Below are 20,819 nucleotides of genomic sequence, written 5' to 3'. Positions count from 1 at the left end.
TGACGCTGCTGATCCCTACCAGAATACGCTTGTTCTCAGCAAGGTTAGCTCCTCAGTTGAGGGGACAAGCAAGCTTGTGTGTACTTACACGGCATAAGCACAACGGGTGCCTGGATGCAGTACTTGGAAGCCAACAGAGGATGCAGCACCTGTCAGGCTGAGCTAGACTAGATTTGAACTGGTGACCTAGAAATGAAGTGTTTCTACAGCTTTAGTCTCCACTGCTCAAGATTCCCAAAAATAGCTTCCCCATTTAAGTATTAAGGCATATATTCTCACAGAAGACACAGAGTATGTTTGGAACAAAACTAACTCCAGCCTTGGAAAGATCCAGTGAACACAAGGAATAAAGCTATATCCTAAATGTTAAGTTTGTTTTTTTTTTTTAAATCTACATTCCATATTTACAATATCTATATAGTATTTTAGTATTATATTTAATGCACAGTATATTTGTTCAGTATTTAGTTTTATTTTCAGTCATTTAATGACAAAACAACGTGAATGACTGACAGCAAAAATTGGATTAAATCACATTTCTATTTCCAAGACCAATCACCATAATGAGAAAATAATTTGGGTCCTCTTTTCAGGAAGAGCTTATTCAAGAACATTACAACAGGCTGCCATCCCCTTACTTCCCAAGAGGGTATGCGAAGAGCGTTACAAAAGAAGATTCACAGGAAGAATGCTCTGTGCTGGAAATGTCCAGGAACAGAAACGTGTTGATAGCTGCCAAGGGGACAGTGGTGGACCACTGATGTGTGAACGTCCAGGGGAAAGCTGGGTTGTGTATGGTGTGACCTCCTGGGGCTATGGCTGTGGAGTGAAAGATTCTCCAGGTGTCTACACAAAAGTATCATCTTTTGTACCCTGGATAAAAAGTGTGACCAAACTATGAATGTCCACAATGCAAACCAAACTTTATTAACAAAGCTTGAGGCAGGACAATTTGAACAGCACAGACAGTGCACAGCTGGGGCCCACAGTGAAGGGAAACAGACACATTTTCCTGATCCATGTGTTTTTGTTAAACCTAAGCTGTATACACACAACCTTTCCAGCTAGGGATTACTATCCAAACAAAATCCCTCTGTGTTAAGGAAGTTTATATATATATATATATATTGCACAAACAAGTTACCATGTATCTAAGATAAGGGAAAAGTGATAGCAAGCTCAGAGTAACGTTGGAGCAGGACAGCTGGAAAGTTCACTAGGAGATCCACTGCCACCAGAAGACTGTATTAGCTATTTATGCTCCAAGCTTCTCTAGAATTAATTACAGATCTCAAAGTTAATCTTCAGCCTAGTTTATTTGATCAGTTCTTGACTGTTTTCCTATGATCTTACACTTAGTCCTCTAATTTTGACTCATGTTTCATTAGCTAATGAGACCATTAGCAGGTTGATACTTGGTAAGTAATCCTGAGTATGTATTAAATGTTAGAAGGAAAATATTTGTCAATAATCAGATCCCCAGCTATTCTGATAAATGTTCTCACAGCTTAGTGTGCATAAAGTACATTCCTAAGTAAAACAGGTAGTACACTGGAAGTTAGTTTCCCTGCAAACATCCTACACAGATCTGCAAGAGCTAGATCAAAATAAACGACCTCTTATTTTCTTTCCTCTAGATTTCTCTCTGAAATTCATCATTTTTAGTACACACAGCATTTCAGAGAGAATTTACTTTTCATATTTACTGCTAGCTGTCAATACAGTATCAGACTAACAGAAAAACATCCCAATCCTCTCATTGCTGGTTTTGGAGGGGCTTCACTCAAGTAACACTAAGAACCCCTGTCAATCCCACAAGAGAAAGTTGTAAGTACATTCAATGCAAATACTGGAGATGTTGAGCCAAAACCTGAGAAGGTCTATAAAGTCTTAAACTACTATTTTCCACAAGGTAATATTTAGATAACTCTCTCTTGCTTAGTTGCAATACTGGTTCTGACTTGTCTTACAGGAAAGGTGAGAGTTGGATAGTTTTCAGTGACTTCTAAGGTACTTGCATACAAAAGTGGCGATGATATTGCAGAAGCCCATGTGATCGAAGATTTGGCCCTTAATTTCTCTCCGATCTCAAACTTAGTTTTCAAGGGTCATGACTAGTTTAAATATCTTGTTTGAACTGGTGCTAAACTAGTACACGCGGTGCTTTAATACATTTTAGTTTTCTGTAATTCCACACTATTTGAAATAGTTTTAAGTATTTTATTTAAAAATGTCAAAAATCATACCACTGTGATGACCTACTGTTAGGACCTATGTGAAATACTCTGCTGGTGAACTTTAAAAACATTTACATTTTTACTTATACATAGCCCTTTTAATTAAAGGAAAGGGGAAGTAAATCTATCAAAATGTATCTACTTGTACCATCAAGGCTTTGCTATACAAGACCCATTATTTTGAGACTTCTGGTGAAGTAGGCTATATAGTGCAATACATGCTTGGTGTACAGGGGAATTAATTTTCTTTTAGGAGTTGCACCACATTGCTACCTGGGGGGGGACAGGATCAAGTCTGCATACTAAATGTAGTAAACATTTAGATTTAGTACAGTAGTTCATTAGTTTTGCTCTTTTAATAGGATGCTTTATTAGATTTTAAAATGTTGCACTACTGTTTTCATGCAGAGAGCATGCCTTTTCAGTTTCTAACATGAGATTCTGTTATGCCATTCTAATTTTTGTTCAATGAGCCTGATGATGTAAATGTATACAATAAAACTGCCACAGTGACTGTTAAGTTTTATACATTAATCTTGTGGATAATGTACAAGCAGATGCTGCAGGAACATCAGCTGGGTAAGCTTCACATGAGCTTTCTTAAGTTAAAAAGGGTGCTCTTGAAAATATTTTCTTCAAAGCATATAAGCTTTGGGCCATTTTCTCAGAGATGGAGTTTGTTCTGTACGATGGAATTCCTAGTGCCTTGTGTTCTTTAACTTAGACCAGTTAGGTTGTCATAATGAAGTTTATCCTACACTCTTAAAACTGCTTAAGAATTTTTTGACCCTTGGTGCTCTCCTCTTTGTTCAACATTTTAAGACATACAAGGTTGTAGAAATAAACCCTGCTCTTCAGCCCACACTAAGGATTTTTTGTATTAAGCAGGTGGGTCACAGTGTTAATGGTGGCATAAACTAAGACAACAGTTGGCGCTGCTATTACCAGATTAGATGACTATTTTAAATACTGATGTGTAATCCATCCATGTTGCCCAACATTGTGACAGTTTAGTTAGATGCAGTCCCCCTGAAGCTCCCAAGTTTTTGTCCATTTTCCAGAGAATATACAGACAAATAAAATAAACAACAGAAGAAGCATTACTTTAACATGCATTTATCTCAACCCTGTACAACTTCCCAAAGTAAAGGGGCACTTGTCTGTAAGCCACAGATAAACCAAGATCCCATTTTATGATCATTATATGGAGAATATCTATAATCTCAGCTGCCTTATTTCCAGAAAAAATCACAGCACTGTAATAAGCTTATATTTAACAAAAAGTCAGTCCTGAATCAATGTTGTCCATCCTTTTCAATGTTATTGACATATTTCATGCTTTCAAGTGCTAGAATATTTATACTCAAGAACATTTTAATGCTGTTACAATTTCAGAGTGGTGATCGCAGAACATAACATACAAAAGGTTAAAACAACTAGGCTCAAGTAGCAGATCCCAGTAGAAGAAACCACCCAGAAAACAAGAAGTTTGTGGTATCAGGAAAGAAAAATGTTTTTTGTTTGTGCTCCAAGCTCCTGGGTAACAGCAAATGCAGTCAACTGAGGTAGATAAGACCAGACCTACCTCATACACATTAGATACCTGCTCACATGCAGTAGTTCCTATTCCATTTATTTACCATGGAACACAGAAACTGACCATGTAACTTCCTGCAAATGCAACACCAATCAACCACAAACAGGGAAAAGAGGACTTAACAGTTTAGAAAGAACTATTTACCTTCGTAGCAATGTAAAGGAAAAAAAAACCTGGGATGGGTGAAAGTTGGAGAGGTGTGAGACACTGGATGTAACTGCAGATGGATGAGGGTGGAGAAAAATAAGGAAGAACTATAGTGGTAAGAGCTAAGATGCAACAGGAATAGATTGGAAAGAAAAACAGTTGTTTGGGAAATGGCAATTAAATGTTAAGATAAATCATGAGAAACAAGCCATTGTAAGCCACACGGAAATGAAAAAGCCACCTCTTGTGAGAATACTTCTATTGTTCTCAAGTAATGAGGGAAAGCAGATTTCACTACCCTCTGTGCATGCGACTGGATGTTCATGGAAAGCTTCAGTCACAGGAAAGGCTATGTAACCTCACTGAGCCCTCAAAACTACTAAGAGATACTGACACCAAACATTATAGTTCATACTTTTGTATTTGACCATCATCTTGAAAATTAGTTTTTCCTACTTGATTGAAACCCATTGTTTTATGTTTCCAAGTTCTAAATATTTGATGAATTCAAAATTGAATGTTCACAAATCTAACCTACAGGCCAGATCAAGCCACCAGGCCAATTTATCCAGGGGGAAATCCCAGCGACCTCATCACTTGGCTCACCGATGGACTAGCAGGATAACTACATGATCCTCCTCTAAGTTACAGTTTGACACAAAAGGATCCTCTGCTATAGACAGGACAGTCAGTTTTCAAAGGGCAACTTGTAAAAACAAAAAAACCTGAACAAACAAAAAAGACCAATCAGTTGTTATGCACTGAAATTGCTAAAATAGATTTAAAAAGCAATTGCTGATAAAAGCAACTGTTAACATTCAAGGGAACTGGGGTAACACATCAGACTACCACATCACTGTAATGCCATACAGTAGCTAAAAGCCAACACCAGAAAGTCAAAATTTGTAGAATAGATGCATTCACTTTTTTTCCTAAAAGCACTAAGGTTACTACACAAGTCCACTCTTTTTGGAGAAAAGGAAATTCACAGCACATGCTCATGATTGTGGCTACCATGCTTGGCAGCCACAAACTTGGAATCCTAAGCAGTAAAGATGTCATATGATAGGGTTGTATGCAGAGCTATTTAGAAGAGTAATTGCACACCACCAATTAAGCAGGTGTAGTACCACTTATTATAGCTCCACACAGAATATACATTCAGCTATACTTTGGCAATGGCCGGAAAAGTACATGCTTAAAAAAAAAAAAAAAAAGGTAGGTTTCCTATGACAGCTCCCTAATCTCCCTACTAGTCTCTTCCAAAGTGTGACTAACATGACATCGGAAGTAATTTCCTCAGATCTAATCCATGATGTAAAGTCCGCAATTCCACCCCCATCCACTTCAAATAAGAATCCTTCCCCTCAGTTGCCAAGTACTCAGCAGTAATTGCACTGCCTATCTCAGTTCTAGCTGTGCAGATTTTGTTTCCCAGTCCTTTCAAAGCCCCTGTTCCCCTCTAACTTTTGTTTGCAATGATTTGAAAAAAAAAAAAAAAAAATTCCTTATTAACTGGAAGATATTCCACAAGAGATTGTGCCAGCATGGGTGCCATTAGTGAAGACAGTACATTTAAGTAAAACAGGTTATCTTGTCTGGTTCTGCTACGATTCACCATCTACTGGAGCTCTGTATATTCTTTTATTGAATATGGATTAAATAAAGGATCCCTCTGCAACTGAGATTAAAAGACCAGCACGATTCAAAGGCACCATTTCTCCCCTGCAGCAGTAACTGATTAAAATCATGTGACTTCTGGAATGGCTCCCAGACACCGCATCAGCCACAGTCAGCTTTGGCCTGAAACCACACAGAGTCACCCATGTAAGGCCCAGCTATCAAAAGCTGTATCCCTACAACAGGCAGATTTGGCATGTATCGGTAACTCCAAAGATCACGTACAGGTCTGATCTTGGTTATCAGTAGTCTTGTAAGGAAGAAGCGACACTTGCAGTGAAAGCTGATGTCTCTTTATTGATTTATTGATACATCTGAATACTTTACATTGTCATATGTACTAAAATTATGACTGTACATTTCACATTCATTTTCTAGACTTCACCAACTTACCTTCAGCTTATCCAGTACATGTGCACTCCTTGCAACAACCTTTCCAACACACTTGAATAGCAGAAGAGCCATCACTGAAGGTGCACACATCGCTGGATTTAATAATACTGCAGTATGGTCACCACAAGACAGAGTACAGCATAGCCACTAAATTACTGAGAGCATGATCATAATTGCTTAAGGCGACAGCCTAAAGACAGGAGCAGTAGAAGATCCCTGAAAGCAGCACAAAACCAGCTAGTCATCCTAATTGTATTTTTATTTGTGCAGAAGCAGTGAAGACTAATTTCAGGCAGAGTACGCTACATTCCAGCCCTTCTTTGCAAAGATGAGACGGACTGCAGAACACCTCATTCAGGCTGCAAGTCTGAACTGAATTTTAAAAAGCTGTTAAGTCTAAAGGGAGATTAAGACCTAGCATAAAATTAGCTTTTGCTAGCTGTGCTTGAGAACGAGAAATATTATTGCTTTAAAAGGCATCAATTCCAGAAGATTAGACAGCTCCACCCTTAACCTAAGTAAAAACTACAATTCTAGTCACAGCTACTCCTAGAATTCACATGTGGAATTTAGCCCCATCTTCCGTCATCACAACTCAAGAGTGTTTTTCCCCTGTAAAAACAAGTTTTGAGGCAGTTTAATATCGCTACCAGAAACACATACAAGACAACAAACATCACTGAACAGTATGATGCCCTCCTAGGAGTTGTAAACTGCTCTGAAACAAAGCTCTTAGTATCAACGTGACGTTTCCCTCTGCTCCTGCAGTTGCAGATTACTCTTAGTACTTACTTCATTAAATCAGAAACATGCTTATTAAAAAAGACATTCCTCTTGCACAGACGTCCCCAAGAAATCTGTGGATTCCAATGTCTCCACTTTGGCAGGCAAAAGTACTGGTAACATACATTTTATCATAATCCAGTATTCCTAGCATAGCTAATACGTCTACACCTAAGCCCAGCTCATCCTAGTCACACTGACTTATGCGCTTGGTTATGTTTTTCTGTCAATAAGAGACACACACAAATGAAACATGCTCTAAAAATAAAACACCAACCCTATACCTTGATTTCAACAGACAAGCCTCAGTAGCTTAAGTGGCCAAACATAAATTATCAAATTGGTATTATTGCCACCCAAAGCTTCAGTTCTAAGAGCTTACTATGTAACACATAATCACATACTTTTTGGGGGAAGGATCTTCAACAGCAACAGATGCGTCTCTGTACCTTCAGCTCCTGCGCTCCTAAGGAGAAGAGAAAAAAAAAAGGGGGGGGGAAGAGAACGTTTTAAAACTGGGGTCTAACCACTTATTGAGGAAAAACAGGAGAAAACAGAAAACCAAACGAACAAATAACACAAAAAGGGGGAAGGGGGAGTCCAGTCCCACAGCGCGGCACACCTCGGCCGACTCGGCCTGTTACTTGCCACAGTCAACGACTAATACCCACAAGAGGGTAAAAGTTTTGCCAATTAGCAAGGACTTGCTATTCCATGCCTAGGAAGGGAGTCAGCCACGGGCGGCAGCCCCCATGGAGTCATGGATCACCCCTCTCCACCCCCGCCACGTGGCGGCCGCCATTTTCCCTCCCTCACCCCGGCCACGCCGCCGACCTAACGGCTCCCACCCACCGCCCCGACCTCCCTTCTCCTCACCACGGGGCCCTCACCTCTCCTCACCACCTGCTGCTCTCTCCATTCCTCTGCCGCGGCGGCTCCGCTCGGGCTCAATGGCGCCTGTGGAGAAGAGCCCGCCGCGGTACCTCACGGCTGCGCGAGCGCCCGCTCGTCAGTACCTCTAGCTCCGCCGCGCGCCGCCTCACACCGCCTGCCTGCCAACGGCCGCCGCGCGCGACCGCCAACGGCCGCCCCGCGCGACCACCAACGCCCGTCAGCAGCAGCCACGCGAGCGGCTCGGAAGCCGCGCGCCAGTAGACCACCTCCGCGCGCACCGGCAGGAACTGGGCGTCGTCGGAGAGCTGGCACCAGCCACGGGGCGGGCGGGGCCGTGCCCTGGGGCGGGGCCAAGGGCGGGGCCGGCGACGGCGGGCAGGGGGTGGCGGCCGAGCACTAGGGGCGGGGCGGGGCGAACGCGGGGCGGGGCTGCCGCCTTCTCGGTTGCTTTGTGGTCCTTTCGGAAGCTACTGAGTAGGAGAAAAGGGATTAAGGGATGCGCGGAAAAGAGGCTGCAGTTACCCCCCAAACCAAGGCAGTTCTCTTCAGCTGGTCTACCCATCGCTGCTGCTGTCTATATGTAGACAGAGATACGTGTATGTATGTGTATATGCATGTGTATGCTTGGGCAAGTCGTAAGATGGGCCTTAAATGCTAAACCACTGTTGTTTGTTATTTGATCACCATGGGCTAAAAAAGAAGTTGTGAATGATGTGATAGAAAAATGAAGTCATCCCTTTAGGTGAACATGGGTAATTTTCCTTTTCCAGGCCATATAAGCAAATGTGTCAGGTTAATGCTGGCCAGATAGCCACACTCTCCTTTTTGAACAGAACAGAATAGAATAGAGTATTTCAGTTGGAAGGGACCTACAAGGATCATCTAGGGCAGTTTTTAATGGCCGGGAAGAGGCTGCAAAAGCTGCTCTCTGGCAAAGGCCGCACCTCAGAGGTGGGTTTGCATTCTGTGCATGAGCGTACTGGAAAGATGAAGCCCTGATTTGGGCTTTTGCAGGCCAGACGCCAGCGAATTGGCACAGCCAGGGGACTGAAAATCTGGCTCAGTCAGCTACAGCGGGATGACTTTGTATTTGAATTGTTAGGGAGATTTTGAAGAAGAGGCTGGAAGTGATGACTAGTACAGTGCAGGAAGCTGCCTTTTGGCTCATATTTTAGTATCCACATTTCTTACCTTTTTTTTTTCTGTGGAAAAGATAGGAAATTATTTGAGGCATATCTGTCACGGTAGGTGTTTTTCATCATTTTCAGACAATGATGATGTAACGCTGCAGCTTCAAATACATGACTATCAGGCAGTACTATAAAATAATGAAACTGCTGCTAGGATTGTACAAAAGTGCAGAGACCAATTACAGCCATACCATGCCCTACAGTCCCTACCTCAGCTGTTCTGACTTTGCACCGTTGGTGTTCAGGAAGTTTATTTCTGCTCTGTCTCGTGCATAAAAGAGCTGGCTCCTGCCTTTAGCTTACAACGTTTTCCTTCCAGATGGAGTTCTATAGCTAAACATATGTACTGTGTTTGTATAAAAAGTTATGCAAAAAAATATTTTTGTGTTTTGGTTGTTTTTTGGGGTTTTTTTTTGCACAGGAGTAAATCAGTTCAGGATTTAGGTGAAGAAAGGTTTACTGTCCTTTTTAATAGGACAGACAGTCTTGATGAGATCATTTAGGAGACAATAGTAATTTTTTTTTTTCCTGGCAAAAGAGCCCATGTCTCTGATCTCCTGAATAACACAGTTTATAAGATTTAAACTAGTAATTCTGAACCAAGCCCCTACACCATGGTTGAACTAGGCCACTTCTGTCTCATACCTTTTGGAAGAGATCGGATAGTGACCTTGCACTACTAGATTGACGGCTCTCCTCGGCAGCTAGGCATCTAAGCAAATAAAAGTACAGGAGTCTTATTTCCCATCTGAATTTCTCAAGATAAAGCAAGGATCAGAACAGAAAAAGGGAAGTGAAGAAAGAAAATATTGTATTAAAAAAGAAGTAACCTGACAGAAAACAGAGTGGTGAAGACTCAAACTCACTATATGCTTTTCAAATCTATCGCCCTTAATTTGTTTAAATTCCTCCTCTATTCATGTTTCCTTAGCCCTGGGTTTCAGGTGTTAATTACTTTCCTGTTATTTGTCCTTTGATACTGACTGTTGTACTTTCTTCATCCATATGGTCCACAGAGACAAAAAAGTGGCTTTTGCCTTTAAGCCCTAAGAATTTTGGGATTGGAAGAACTAAAAAGAAACATTAAATGAAACCAGATAAATTGGAGACAGAGGTCAGGCGGGTATTATTTGTAGCAAGGATCTTTTCCCTTTGCTTAGTACCTTTATTACTTTACTGTTCCCCTTTTGTTAAAGATTATAGTGATGGGTATTACAAAAGAAGCTTAGACTTATAGGTTGCATCATTTCTCTGTAATGAATGGAACATTTTGTTAATATAGGTTTGCTATTTTCAACACCTCTATGAAGATATTAAGCAGCTTTTGCCCAGCTAGATAGTACACTTTTCTGTTCTGAATTTGTTGAACAGTGAATTTTCTTTTGGACATTTGAACCATCTTTAGAGGTTTCCCCTAAGAAAGATTTTCTCATGTCTGCGTACACTGATGCATTGGCACAACTACTGAATCCCCGAGGCGAATAATTTGAATAAAGTCTGCTTGCTATCTTAAAAATAGTAAGCTCTTGAAGTGTTTCTATAGCACATTAGCAATTTCTGGCACAAGAAATAAAAAGTAAGCAGGAAGCAAACACAGTAAAACGAGCAGCTGCGTAAAGCAGTAATTTTCACTCACAGAGAGAGTATGCAATATTTTTCATTTCTGAAAACATTTCATGCTGCTTCTTGTGCTCCTGGATTGTGTTGTAGCTCAGTGTCAAGCTGCAATAGCTGCTAACAAACCTGGAAAAGGACAACTTTTGTGAACATAAAAATCACTTCCACACAGCACTACATTTTCTTATCAGAGTTTATTGTTGCACTTCAGATACCATGCCACTATCAGAATAATATCTATTTTTTTTGTTTTAAAAAACTTTGAGAAAAATGTTTCCAGCAATTTTCATTCAATGTGAATGACAAGAGTATTACATCTATAAACATTGAAATATCTATTTAATTTCTTCCTGAGGAAGTTTCACATTTTTAAGCAATGAAAAAGGATATTCTGTACAAGATAGTCTGCAAATCATTTAAACTAATTCTTTCTGCACAAGTAGAACTGGGAAAATATCACAGTATTTTCAGGAATGTTTGCTCAAATAATTAAGTGATTTCTTATCAGGCTCTGTGTTTACACACCCCGCCCCCCCCACGGTCAGTTTTTGCTTATAATCACACATTGATTTTTAATGGCACGGATGTCTGCAGAAAGCAAATTTCAGAATCATATTTATGAAAATAAAGGTGAAGCTCACACAATCAAGCATTTGTTACAGAAATTGCTTGTGCAGTTACCTACCAGGTGAACAGAAACCATGGCTTTGTTACCAACCACAATAAAACATCTGACTTTGACTAGCAAATATAAATTCGTTGTAATGAATCAGTATTTTTGAAGAGTGTTAATATTGATAGTCTATTTCTGGAAATCAAACAGTGATTGTAGGTAAGCTGTGAACAGAAGATGTTAAACTTAGATAATTCATGTTGTATGACTTGCTTACTCAGCTGTACTCATGTGCATCCTATGATTTGGGGAATAACACATCTAGCTGTTGCCTGCATGCTTTGCTCAGACTCTTCATTCTTCACCAAGTTGATTGCACACTAAAAGTCATTCTGTTTTTTAAAGTCTCCTGTTAAATGTAAGAACATATTTAAATAGAACAGTTCTGGAGGAAAAAAAAAAGTGGCTTCATACCATCTTTGTATAAACAAGTAATAAGTGAACATCAGAAATTCAGAACTGCAAAGAGCACCAGCAGTTTGCCTTTGCTTCTCTATTGCTTTTGTGTCTGAGACTAGCCCACCTAGTGTATAAGAAGCCAATCCTGCATCTAAAGATGAATCTGTGAATCTAAAGACGCTAGTGCTTAACAGCTGCATCTCAACAGGAGCTTTGACTTATGCTGATCCAAGATCATGTCCTTTCAGATGCACAGTTCCAGACCACAAGGTTGAGCTACTTTGTTCATGGTATTAACTCAGGTAAAGTTACCACAGGAATCCACTGAAAATTTCCCTAGGAACTCATTCATTTTGTTCCCAGTTCCCTCCCTTAGGAAGAACACTGGGACAATACGAGAGCTCTCCCCTGCTGTTCCTCATCAGGACTTGAGAGTCACCATGGCATTCCTTCCTGGAGGATGAGCTTTGTGTTTAGCTGCCAAAGCAAGCCTTGTCCACCCAAGGCTGTGCATGTGGAGGCGCTTATCCTCCCAGCGCTACGTGGCGACTGAAGTTGGGCTGTTTTACCAGATCACCCACAATTGTAGGGGCCTCCTTGCCATACCTCAGAGAGGACTTCACAGAAGTAGTCCACAGATCTGAGACATGTCACCTTGTCTGTTGTAAAATTTCTGGAGGGGCAATGCGACCGATGTGCATGTCCCCATCACCACTCTGTCCTTGACTGCCCGCTCATTCTTGTTCTGCAGGGGCCTTGATTTCCCAGAGAAAGGAGACAGAAAGAGAGTTCCTGAAAACAAAGAATGAACTATGAATGTGGCTGTAGCCCATTCCTCCTGCATGCAGGAGGCACTCAATTTGTGTGCAGAGGGTCCTCTCACCATGAAGGTGAGACCTATTTTCTTCTATTTTATAACTGCTCCTCTGAAGAACATGGAGTAACTGAGGCAGCAATGCACAAAACAAGAGCTTCGTGCAATCCCTGTAGATTTTTTAAAAATTGAGTGATGTTACATCAGGTTATATCAAGGGTAATATCAATCGTGCCAGGATGCAAACCCCAGGTATTTTCTCCAGTTATTCAATTTAGTTGTAACAAATCCATATAGATGCTTGCAGGACGCATGAGCTGTCCATAGCATGCACAGTATTTGCTTTTACAGATGTTCAGAATCCAGAGTGTTTCTTTTATCAATTAAGAAGTATTTTAAGACAAGTCAGCTTTTGGGAGGAATCCATATGACAGTGAATATTTAACGTGAAATGAAAATTCTCTAATAAATAATAAAGATGTTCATCTTAAAAAAATGTCTACTCTAGTAGGTCCTCATCATGCATATTCCCTTAGCAAAAATGTGCTGCGTAAAGAATATTGTTATATACATCAAATTTGTCTAGATTTTTTTCTTTACAGGCCTATCAAAACCAGATATTACATAGACAAAATCAATAAATAATAAAGATTACCAGTTAGAGGTACAGTAAGGATCTCAACATCTGTTTTCTATTTAGGGAATAACAGACTGGTTTCCATTCCATTACCTTGAAAGTTAAATTATATGATTACATAAATGTTGTAAAACAGCACTGAGACGTACAAAGTTTTTCCACCATTTGATGCATATTTTTAACTATTCACCCTAAAAAAAATTATTAGAACATTATAGAGCTACTGTAAAAAGCATTGCATTTAGTACTGCAGTTCTCTCTTGTTTTCACTACCTCTTCATGCCTTTAGAAAGACTCAGAGCCAAAGTTCAGTGGAGAAGCATTAAGGCCATACTCAGCTGAAGTTTTCATTGATCTTCTTTCTCAACTTTTAAGTACTGTTAATTAGACTTTATCTCACATCTAAACTGATGCATTGTGAGATGCATCACTGAAATGTATCACATAAACGTCAGGCTGGATATTTGCGTTTTCCCATGATTAGAGCGTAATTTTCTGCCACGATTACACACCGTGTTTAATTTTTTCCCCCTAAAGCTTATTCCTAATATTTAATACCAAACATGTTTAAAATGTCTCGAATGAGAACCAGTGTTTTCATCTGGAAATCTGATAGATTTTTGCAGCTGACATAAACTGAAGGTTACTGAAAGATGCTACAATTTTGATCAGGTTGAAGAATCTTGGAATACACAAAGCTTAGATTGAAGGCAAATACATTAAGGAAAAAAATAGTGGTGCAAATTAAGGCGATCTAAGTATGGATATGTTTCTGCTCATTATGAGTTTTTCATTCATTTCAGTGGAGTCACTCCTGATTCACAGAAAGGTAAGCCCAGAGTGCAGTATCCAGATCTGGCCACTCACAGAAGCCAGGAGTGAAAGACTGTTTGTTGCACTGCTTCAGTTTGGTTCACAATTGTTGAAGTAAAATACTGCTCATAAGGATTATACTGCAACTTCTGTGCTTCACATGTCCAATTAAATTTCTGTTCAGATAACGGCTATATTCTTTATTTTGCCATTTCAGTCAGTACAAAATCAGACATGGCAATTATGGACAAAGGTCCTTACCACATTGTAAGGGTTTGTTGTTCCAGGCTATAATCATAGGTAATGGGTTTTTTTGTGTGTGTGTTTTTCTACACTGTTTTTGCTTGTGGCTTCCAGATTTTGCTCCATGTATTTTGTTGCTCTGCATAGCTAAATCATATATGATAACTGTACTTCTCACCCTTGTTAGTATATACTTTGGGTATTAGCAAGCTGATTCCAAAGGCAGAAATACACTTGGCATTTTGTGCTACATTAAGTTCTCTTATTTTATGCAAGACAATAATCAAATAGTAAGAAAAACTGTCAGCGGTCTAACAATGGGCTACAAAACCTACATGAGACACAATACTTTTAAACTGATATATAAAAATGTAAATATTTACCACGAAATTGGACAGGCTGTGTATCTCTGAAGCTTATACCAGTTGCGAATAACCTCCACATATGTGCACAGTAGTCCACAAGTCCACAGGCCCAGAAATGTTTATCAGAAGATTTCACCCACCAGAGCTCTAAGAAACACATGTATTTTCACAATCCACATGCCAGCATATGGAAATAATTTCTATCTCTTACTCTTTTCTGAAGAGGTATATCTTACAAGACCTTCTGGTAGCTACTGGAGACTTTAGGTATGATGACTGAAGTGTGGAAGAGAGATTTCAAAAGCCTTTTTTCAATGCTATCTTACTTTCTGTAGCTCCTGTCTCAGCCACGATGGCAGGGGTTGTCCCAGTTTGTGTAGGAGTTTTGACAGTTCCACATTGTGATCTCTGTAGTAGCTTGACAGAAAAGCCCTGCACTGATGGATACAAAAGGAGATATTTTTATTTAATAAAATGCTGTACTGCAGTTGCTGTGAATTCTAGGTTTCAAAGTTTGTTTTACCTGTGCCAAAACTTTCGTTTCTCTTATGCAATTTATATTGTTTTATGCTATCTACTGTATGCAAGTTTAAGCTCTTCAGTTAGGAGCTGAACTGTGAAAGATAATTTCAAGAGAAACAAAGGTTGTCCAAAATGAACACTGAAGTCAAAGGAAAGGATCTGATTCTACTCTCAGACAGACATGTAAATTAAGAATCGTACTGAAGCTGATGCAGTTACTTTGAATTTAGTGAAGTGTGATTGAAACCAAAGCTTCTAAAATATCTTCATATGTAGGCATGTATCAATTAGTAACCCCATTTTCAGAAGTATTTAGAGTTGAAAAATACAACCATAAACAAACAGCGTCTTTTCTGGCCAAAAGCCTTCTCACCCAATGATTTTATATCAACATGATTCCAGTGATGTAAAGTTAGTTATAATTTAAGTACTGTGAGAAAAAAAATCCCAGCTTACTTGCCACATTAACACTTACTGCTGTTCAAACTGTAAGTTTTTATTTGCATTTTAGTCAGGCTAAATGAAATGGGAATACAGGACAGAATAAACATAAAAGTTACAGCTAGAATAGGAGACAACTGCCCTTGAGTACAGGCTGCAGCATTTGATCTGACAGAAATTTCCTCATTTGAGCATTTGTCTGGGGAAGATATTTATAAAATTCATAGAAACTGGGTTATACGAGACCCTGCATTAATTGTCATGGTCTAACTAGTCTCAAAGACAAGGGACCAGACACAAATAAACATATCTGATAATGACTGAGAAAAAAAACCCATGCACTGTGGAGTATCTGCTGCTTACGTCACTTAGGTAAAGGGGACAGGTTTCCAAGTGAATTTCAGGGAATATCAGGGGTGGCAAGTTTATTCTTCTAGGGGATGCCAAGTTTTAAAAGTTGTTTTTTTAATTACTTAAATTTTTCACATGTGAAATAAAGAACTGAAAAAAAGTCTATGCACTCCACAGTTATCTTAAATGTTTCATTCGTAGGGAAAGGTAGTCACATAATTATCGTCTACTTAATTTTGTCTTCTCTCTCATCTTGTAATTTTGCCTGCACAGTGTCCCGTACATGGCAACTGAATCCCTGTGTAATGCCAACGAGCATAACGGTTTACCTCAGAATCCATAGGAGGGTATTTTCTTCCTTTGCTCTTTCCAAGACACTTTGTTTTTCCTTCTTCCAGGAGCTGACACCAGAAACCTTTATGTGAATCGAACCTGAAACAAATATTTTGCAGTGTAAAGGCTGTGAGATACTGCAAGGAGGATGCATCTCCCAAGTTTTGACTGAAGACTCAAAAGACTAAACTTAAGGTTATCAGTCTTATTTTAAAGGCAACCAAATCTAAATATTAGAATCCAAAGGATTTGCGTACACGTGCATTTATAATGTACAGTGGATGTTACATTCCTGACTGATACTGTTGAATCTGTCTTGCAGCTAATATCAAAAATAAAGAGAAATTGATTCTCTTTCCTTTCTGTTTATGCATGTCAGCATTCCATGTTCCACGTATGGAAATAAAATCCCTTTTGATTCATCCAAAATTCATATGTAATTCTCACAAAGCAATACTTACTTTGTCCCTTTGTCAGAGGTATACTTCTGTAACAGTCGAGCTCTACATTGAGTGGCTCAGTGGATGATTCACAGAAAACCTAACCCTGAATTGTGTTCTTTGCAGACATTGAAGAATACATCCTACTGACAGCTCAAAGAAGTATGAGAGGCTTTATTTTGCAGTGAGCTTACTTACAGAATAACTGGTATTTTAGGAATGACGGAACATGTGAAAAATGGTGATTAAATTAACTCACGTTAGGGCTTCAGAGTAATTATAATGAGGAGAGACTCCCAGAAATTTCTGTACTTCATCCATTACAGTAGATGGGTCAGTCCTCAGCTGCTGTCCATCAATAATTAGCAACTACAACAAATAAATGGAAGTTTAATTCAAAATTCATTATTTCAAGCTTCAAACTGAAATTTCCACCACTGCCAAACTTATTCGTTACACAGAGAGCACTGCCCCAGAGAATGATAATTGGTCCAGTTTTAACTGTCATCATCATTAATGACCTGGGAGCCAGGTAAATGGCATGTTAATTAAATCTGAAATGATACTAAATTGGAAGCTTTTGTGACAACAGAGAAATAGCAGTTCTATTTCTCCTCCTTCCAGAATGATCTAGAAGGATAAGAAATACTGGCTGGAAATTGAGTGAGACTTGTCCAGCCAAGAAAAAAAGGTATTAATGTCTAGAGAAATAACCTGTAATTCTCATAGACACAAACATATACATACATATGTTACAATAATGTTGAAAAGCTTGTCACTGGAAATGACCAGAAAGACAGAAACCAGTAGGTAGATGATAGGCGAAATGCCTTACTTCTAAACCCATACAATACCTGATTGTATGAAAAAAAAGGTCTTTGAGAACATGAATAAAGGCAGATGTTACGAGGACCTTAAGGCAGGGATGTAGACGGATACAGAATGTGCAACACATCTCTAAGAAAGCCAGGTACTGGTAGGCAATTTCTTTTTCTTCTTTTTAAGTGCTTGACCATACACACACTCACAGTAGGCTACCTCAGACAGGGCCACCCTTTGACCTGGAGATGAACCTTCAGGGAAACAGACACTACCTGAGAATTTTATTAAATGTGGTATCATTCCCAAATGACCAACTGATGGTGCAGCAAGTTGGTTGTCTTTGTGCCTGTTGGAAGAGAAGCAAGGTCCCAAATGGATTAGCCAAGCATTCATTTCCTGTCATGGAAACACCTCTACTTTTTCCATCATGCTTTAGTGATGAAAAGAAGGGAGGAAATAGATTTGCAGATGGTTCAACAATCTCCTTCTGCAAGCAGTGCTGAGACTTGTTTTTACATTTCCATGCAAGCACAGAGGCTAAAATCATATGAATTGCTCCCAGGATTGGATGAAACTTAGCGGCTGGCAAGACTATGAGGTTTCAGAGCACAATCAAAAGGGAGAAAATGTCTTTTCTTTTGAAAGATCAGTCTTTAGAATTACCCTCATATAGCACGCAGATTTAGAGATATGTATAATATTTTGAGATATGTAGAGTATTTTAAGTCACTTTACAGAGTATTGATCATTTTACTGTTATATTGCTAACAGCTGGAGAGATTGTTTAAGGCCCACTTCTCCTGCTATACATGAGTTGCGTGTGTCTAAGTCCCACCACCAACTGATGGGAGAGGAGCAAGAAAGACAGTTTGGAGAAGAGAACTGCTTAGAAACAGCCTGAGTTCTTCACCTTCAAGCTGGCCATTTAATGATGGCTGCTGCAAAATCAGCTTGATTTCTTATAGGCTGGTGCATCAGAATATCTTTTGGCTCCTGAGGGAGTTCATCATGCTAGGTCCTCTCTTGTTCTGTATGACTTCATCAAAGCAACGAGTTGTAGGCAGGAAATTAACAGACATGAGCTCTTTGAACTTCCGATATGCGTCATGGTGGCCAGACAAAAGAGGACTTTTTGTATGACTTATGAGATAATAAATCAGGTCAATCAAAATTCTAAACATCTGAACCCCAAATTCACAAAGTATTCTGAGATTTGCAAATTCTTACCATGTAAGACAAGTGTGGTGTTACCACTTTTCTAATGAGAAGGGGAATCTTACCTATTACTGTTGCTACTTCTACCACTTACTGTATGCCTGCTGACTTAATAGTGGACATTAAGACTCCAATTAAGTCACACGTGTAGAGACCCCCAAATTTATACAGCATTAAAAATTACAGATAGCCTTAGCTAGTCTGGGTGAGAGCTCTTTTGGGGGAGGAAGGCTCTATTTTTTTAGGTAAGGCTGTACTTTTAAACCTAACTGATTTTAGGTCTGCCTTATGTAACTAGTTTGAATATGACCTACTGTACATCATTGCTTTTGCAATGCAAGTTAATTCCTAGTACTTTTACAGAGAAAACGTAAGGCTACCAGGGCTGTTCTTCGCTATCACTGTGGGATGTAAAATGTGGCAAAAATCTGTATGAAAATGCATATTGTTTAATATTCATGGGTTACTTTTGGAGAAAAGCTAATGAAAATATAACGTGGGGAATTTCATATGAGTATCATGGTATTACAAAATTGTGTATCTCATGAAGTCTGAAAAAGGCTGGCCCAAAAGAGATTATGTGGAGAATAACGCCAACTAGATACACCAGAGCTTCCTTGACACACTCTGGGAAAACAGAAGGTGCTGACTCCAGCCAACTTGTCTCAGCTACGCAAGCCCTGGAAAAACAGAAGGTTCAGATTGCAGCCAACCTCCCTCAACTAAAGTAATCTTTAATGTTGGGTGGAGTAGTGCCAGACACATGGCTAATGTCAGAAAAATCCATTCCAGAAATAAATCTACTGATTTATTTACTGATCATGTGGTATTGTTTACCTGGTCTTATATATCACATGATGTTCGGGACTTGGGATGTGCATCTTTTGAGGCTTGATCTTACACAGGGCCAGAAAGAGGCTAACGATTTGCAAGTTGTATGCCAACAGAAGCTTGCAGGGAGATCCAATTTTCAGGTTGCTTATGTGCCACCTGTACTGAAACCCATGGGTCCATAAACACACAACCTTTGAGGCTCAAAGACACACAGAGAAACTGGTCTTAACAAAAAGAATAGATTGAGGATTCAGGATCACTGATAGATACCAAATGTAGACGATTAGGAACACCAACACGCAAAACTGTTCCAGTGCACGAATGAGTCCCAACAGAGGCTGTGATATGAGGATGCACTGTTATGGGCAGCAATGTGTGATGAATTTCCAAAAACAAAGTGTGCAAAAGAGACCCAGTGCTTTAACAGTTACAGAAAAGTCATGTTAGCCAAAACATGAATTCACTTAAAAAACTGGTGATGCCTGAGATGGCAAACACGCTGATGTACACAAAGGCTTTATCTACATTGCTAACTAAAACAAATCACCCCAAGTGTTCAGACACCAAAACTCTTCTCAACCCATGCAGGAAGGGTAATATCCTACCTGACTTCCCTTGATGCTAGCTGATGCTTGCTACCACTCAGAGTGGACAGAAATATTATTGAGTGGCTTCCCTTTATTTTCCTTCATTTTTTCTTTTGGGAATCCTGATGGACCATCTGATATTAAAGAAACCACAAAGCATTGCATGCCTGGTTCTCTTTTCCTCAACATTACTGACAAAGAGCCAGACATAGAGCGATGAAGCATGAGCAAACTAAAACCAGCTGTAAGCTAAACGCAGTTCAGGGTAGAAGAGAGTTCAAGGAGCAGCAGTGACATTTCTTGAGCTTCCAGATTACTGTTCTGATTTGTTTCGCAGAAGAAGCTCCCAGCTGTAAGGTGCTAAGACATAACATCCCCAGCAATGTCAACAACTACTTAGAACATGGCTATGAATAATGATAATCAATGTCTTAAAACATGCTCTAGTATATCTAGGATATCCCTAAGAATCAGTATTCGGAAGGCAAGACTTTTACAAAGGTAACCTTTTAGGATATTATATATATATGATTAGGATGTCAAGTTACAATCTTATTCACCTGATAAGGTGGGAAGTAAGTTAGCCATCTTTCAATATGGGTAGCATACCATCCAGGTGCTAGGCATCTCTTTTGGAGAGCCCTAAGCTCAGATGGGGCTCGAGGTCCAGCTGTGATCACCTGATAGAAGCTGAATTTTAGAGCTGCCGGATCTTCATGCGATCGCTGATGCTGCAAAAGAAGTTACATTGTTGGAGCTTTACAGACCACAAAAGGTGGGAAAATAAGACAA

General features: G+C 39.5%; 2 protein-coding genes, 1 long non-coding RNA gene and 1 other non-coding gene across 6 annotated transcripts in view; 1 reads left to right on the top strand and 3 right to left on the bottom strand.

Annotated features, from left to right (window-relative positions):
* The window catches only part of PRSS12 (serine protease 12), a 42,575-nt gene extending 40,559 nt beyond the window's left edge, over positions 1-2,016 (top strand). For both annotated transcript variants that reach the window (XM_075751025.1, XM_075751024.1), the window contains exon 13: positions 594-2,016. In XM_075751025.1, coding sequence (XP_075607140.1) covers positions 594-901 — 308 coding nt within the window. In that variant the 3' untranslated portion in view covers positions 902-2,016. The remainder of the gene's footprint in view (positions 1-593) is intronic.
* Positions 2,017-5,939: 3,923 nt separating this feature from the next.
* On the bottom strand, positions 5,940-8,023 carry LOC142601639 (uncharacterized). The gene is made up of 2 exons (XR_012835168.1): positions 7,741-8,023; positions 5,940-7,303 (listed from the first exon to the last, which is right to left on the bottom strand). It is a non-coding gene; the product is annotated as an uncharacterized LOC142601639 (long non-coding RNA).
* On the bottom strand, positions 7,473-7,603 carry LOC142601845 (small nucleolar RNA SNORA24). Its single transcript, XR_012835454.1, has one exon. It is a non-coding gene; the product is annotated as a small nucleolar RNA SNORA24 (small nucleolar RNA).
* A 2,713-nt stretch (positions 8,024-10,736) lies between the features above and the next one.
* LOC104639378 (bifunctional heparan sulfate N-deacetylase/N-sulfotransferase 3) overlaps positions 10,737-20,819 on the bottom strand; it is a 68,955-nt gene continuing 58,872 nt past the window's right edge. Inside the window, exons 11-15 of one of the 2 annotated variants that reach the window (XM_075751027.1) lie at positions 20,588-20,758; positions 16,829-16,938; positions 16,126-16,228; positions 14,809-14,919; positions 10,737-12,402 (exon numbers count right to left, since the gene is read on the bottom strand). In XM_075751027.1, coding sequence (XP_075607142.1) covers positions 12,319-12,402; positions 14,809-14,919; positions 16,126-16,228; positions 16,829-16,938; positions 20,588-20,758 — 579 coding nt within the window. In that variant the 3' untranslated portion in view covers positions 10,737-12,318. Of the gene's footprint in view, positions 12,403-12,794; positions 14,920-16,125; positions 16,229-16,828; positions 16,939-20,587; positions 20,759-20,819 lie in introns of those variants that run through there. The other variant, XM_075751026.1, reaches the window with a different exon arrangement.

The sequence above is a fragment of the Balearica regulorum genome, chromosome 4, assembly GCF_011004875.1.
Source record: "Balearica regulorum gibbericeps isolate bBalReg1 chromosome 4, bBalReg1.pri, whole genome shotgun sequence".
Taxonomy (NCBI): domain Eukaryota; kingdom Metazoa; phylum Chordata; class Aves; order Gruiformes; family Gruidae; genus Balearica; species Balearica regulorum.
Note: the sequence above shows the minus strand (reverse complement) of the source record. Positions and strands in the feature narration are given on the sequence as shown.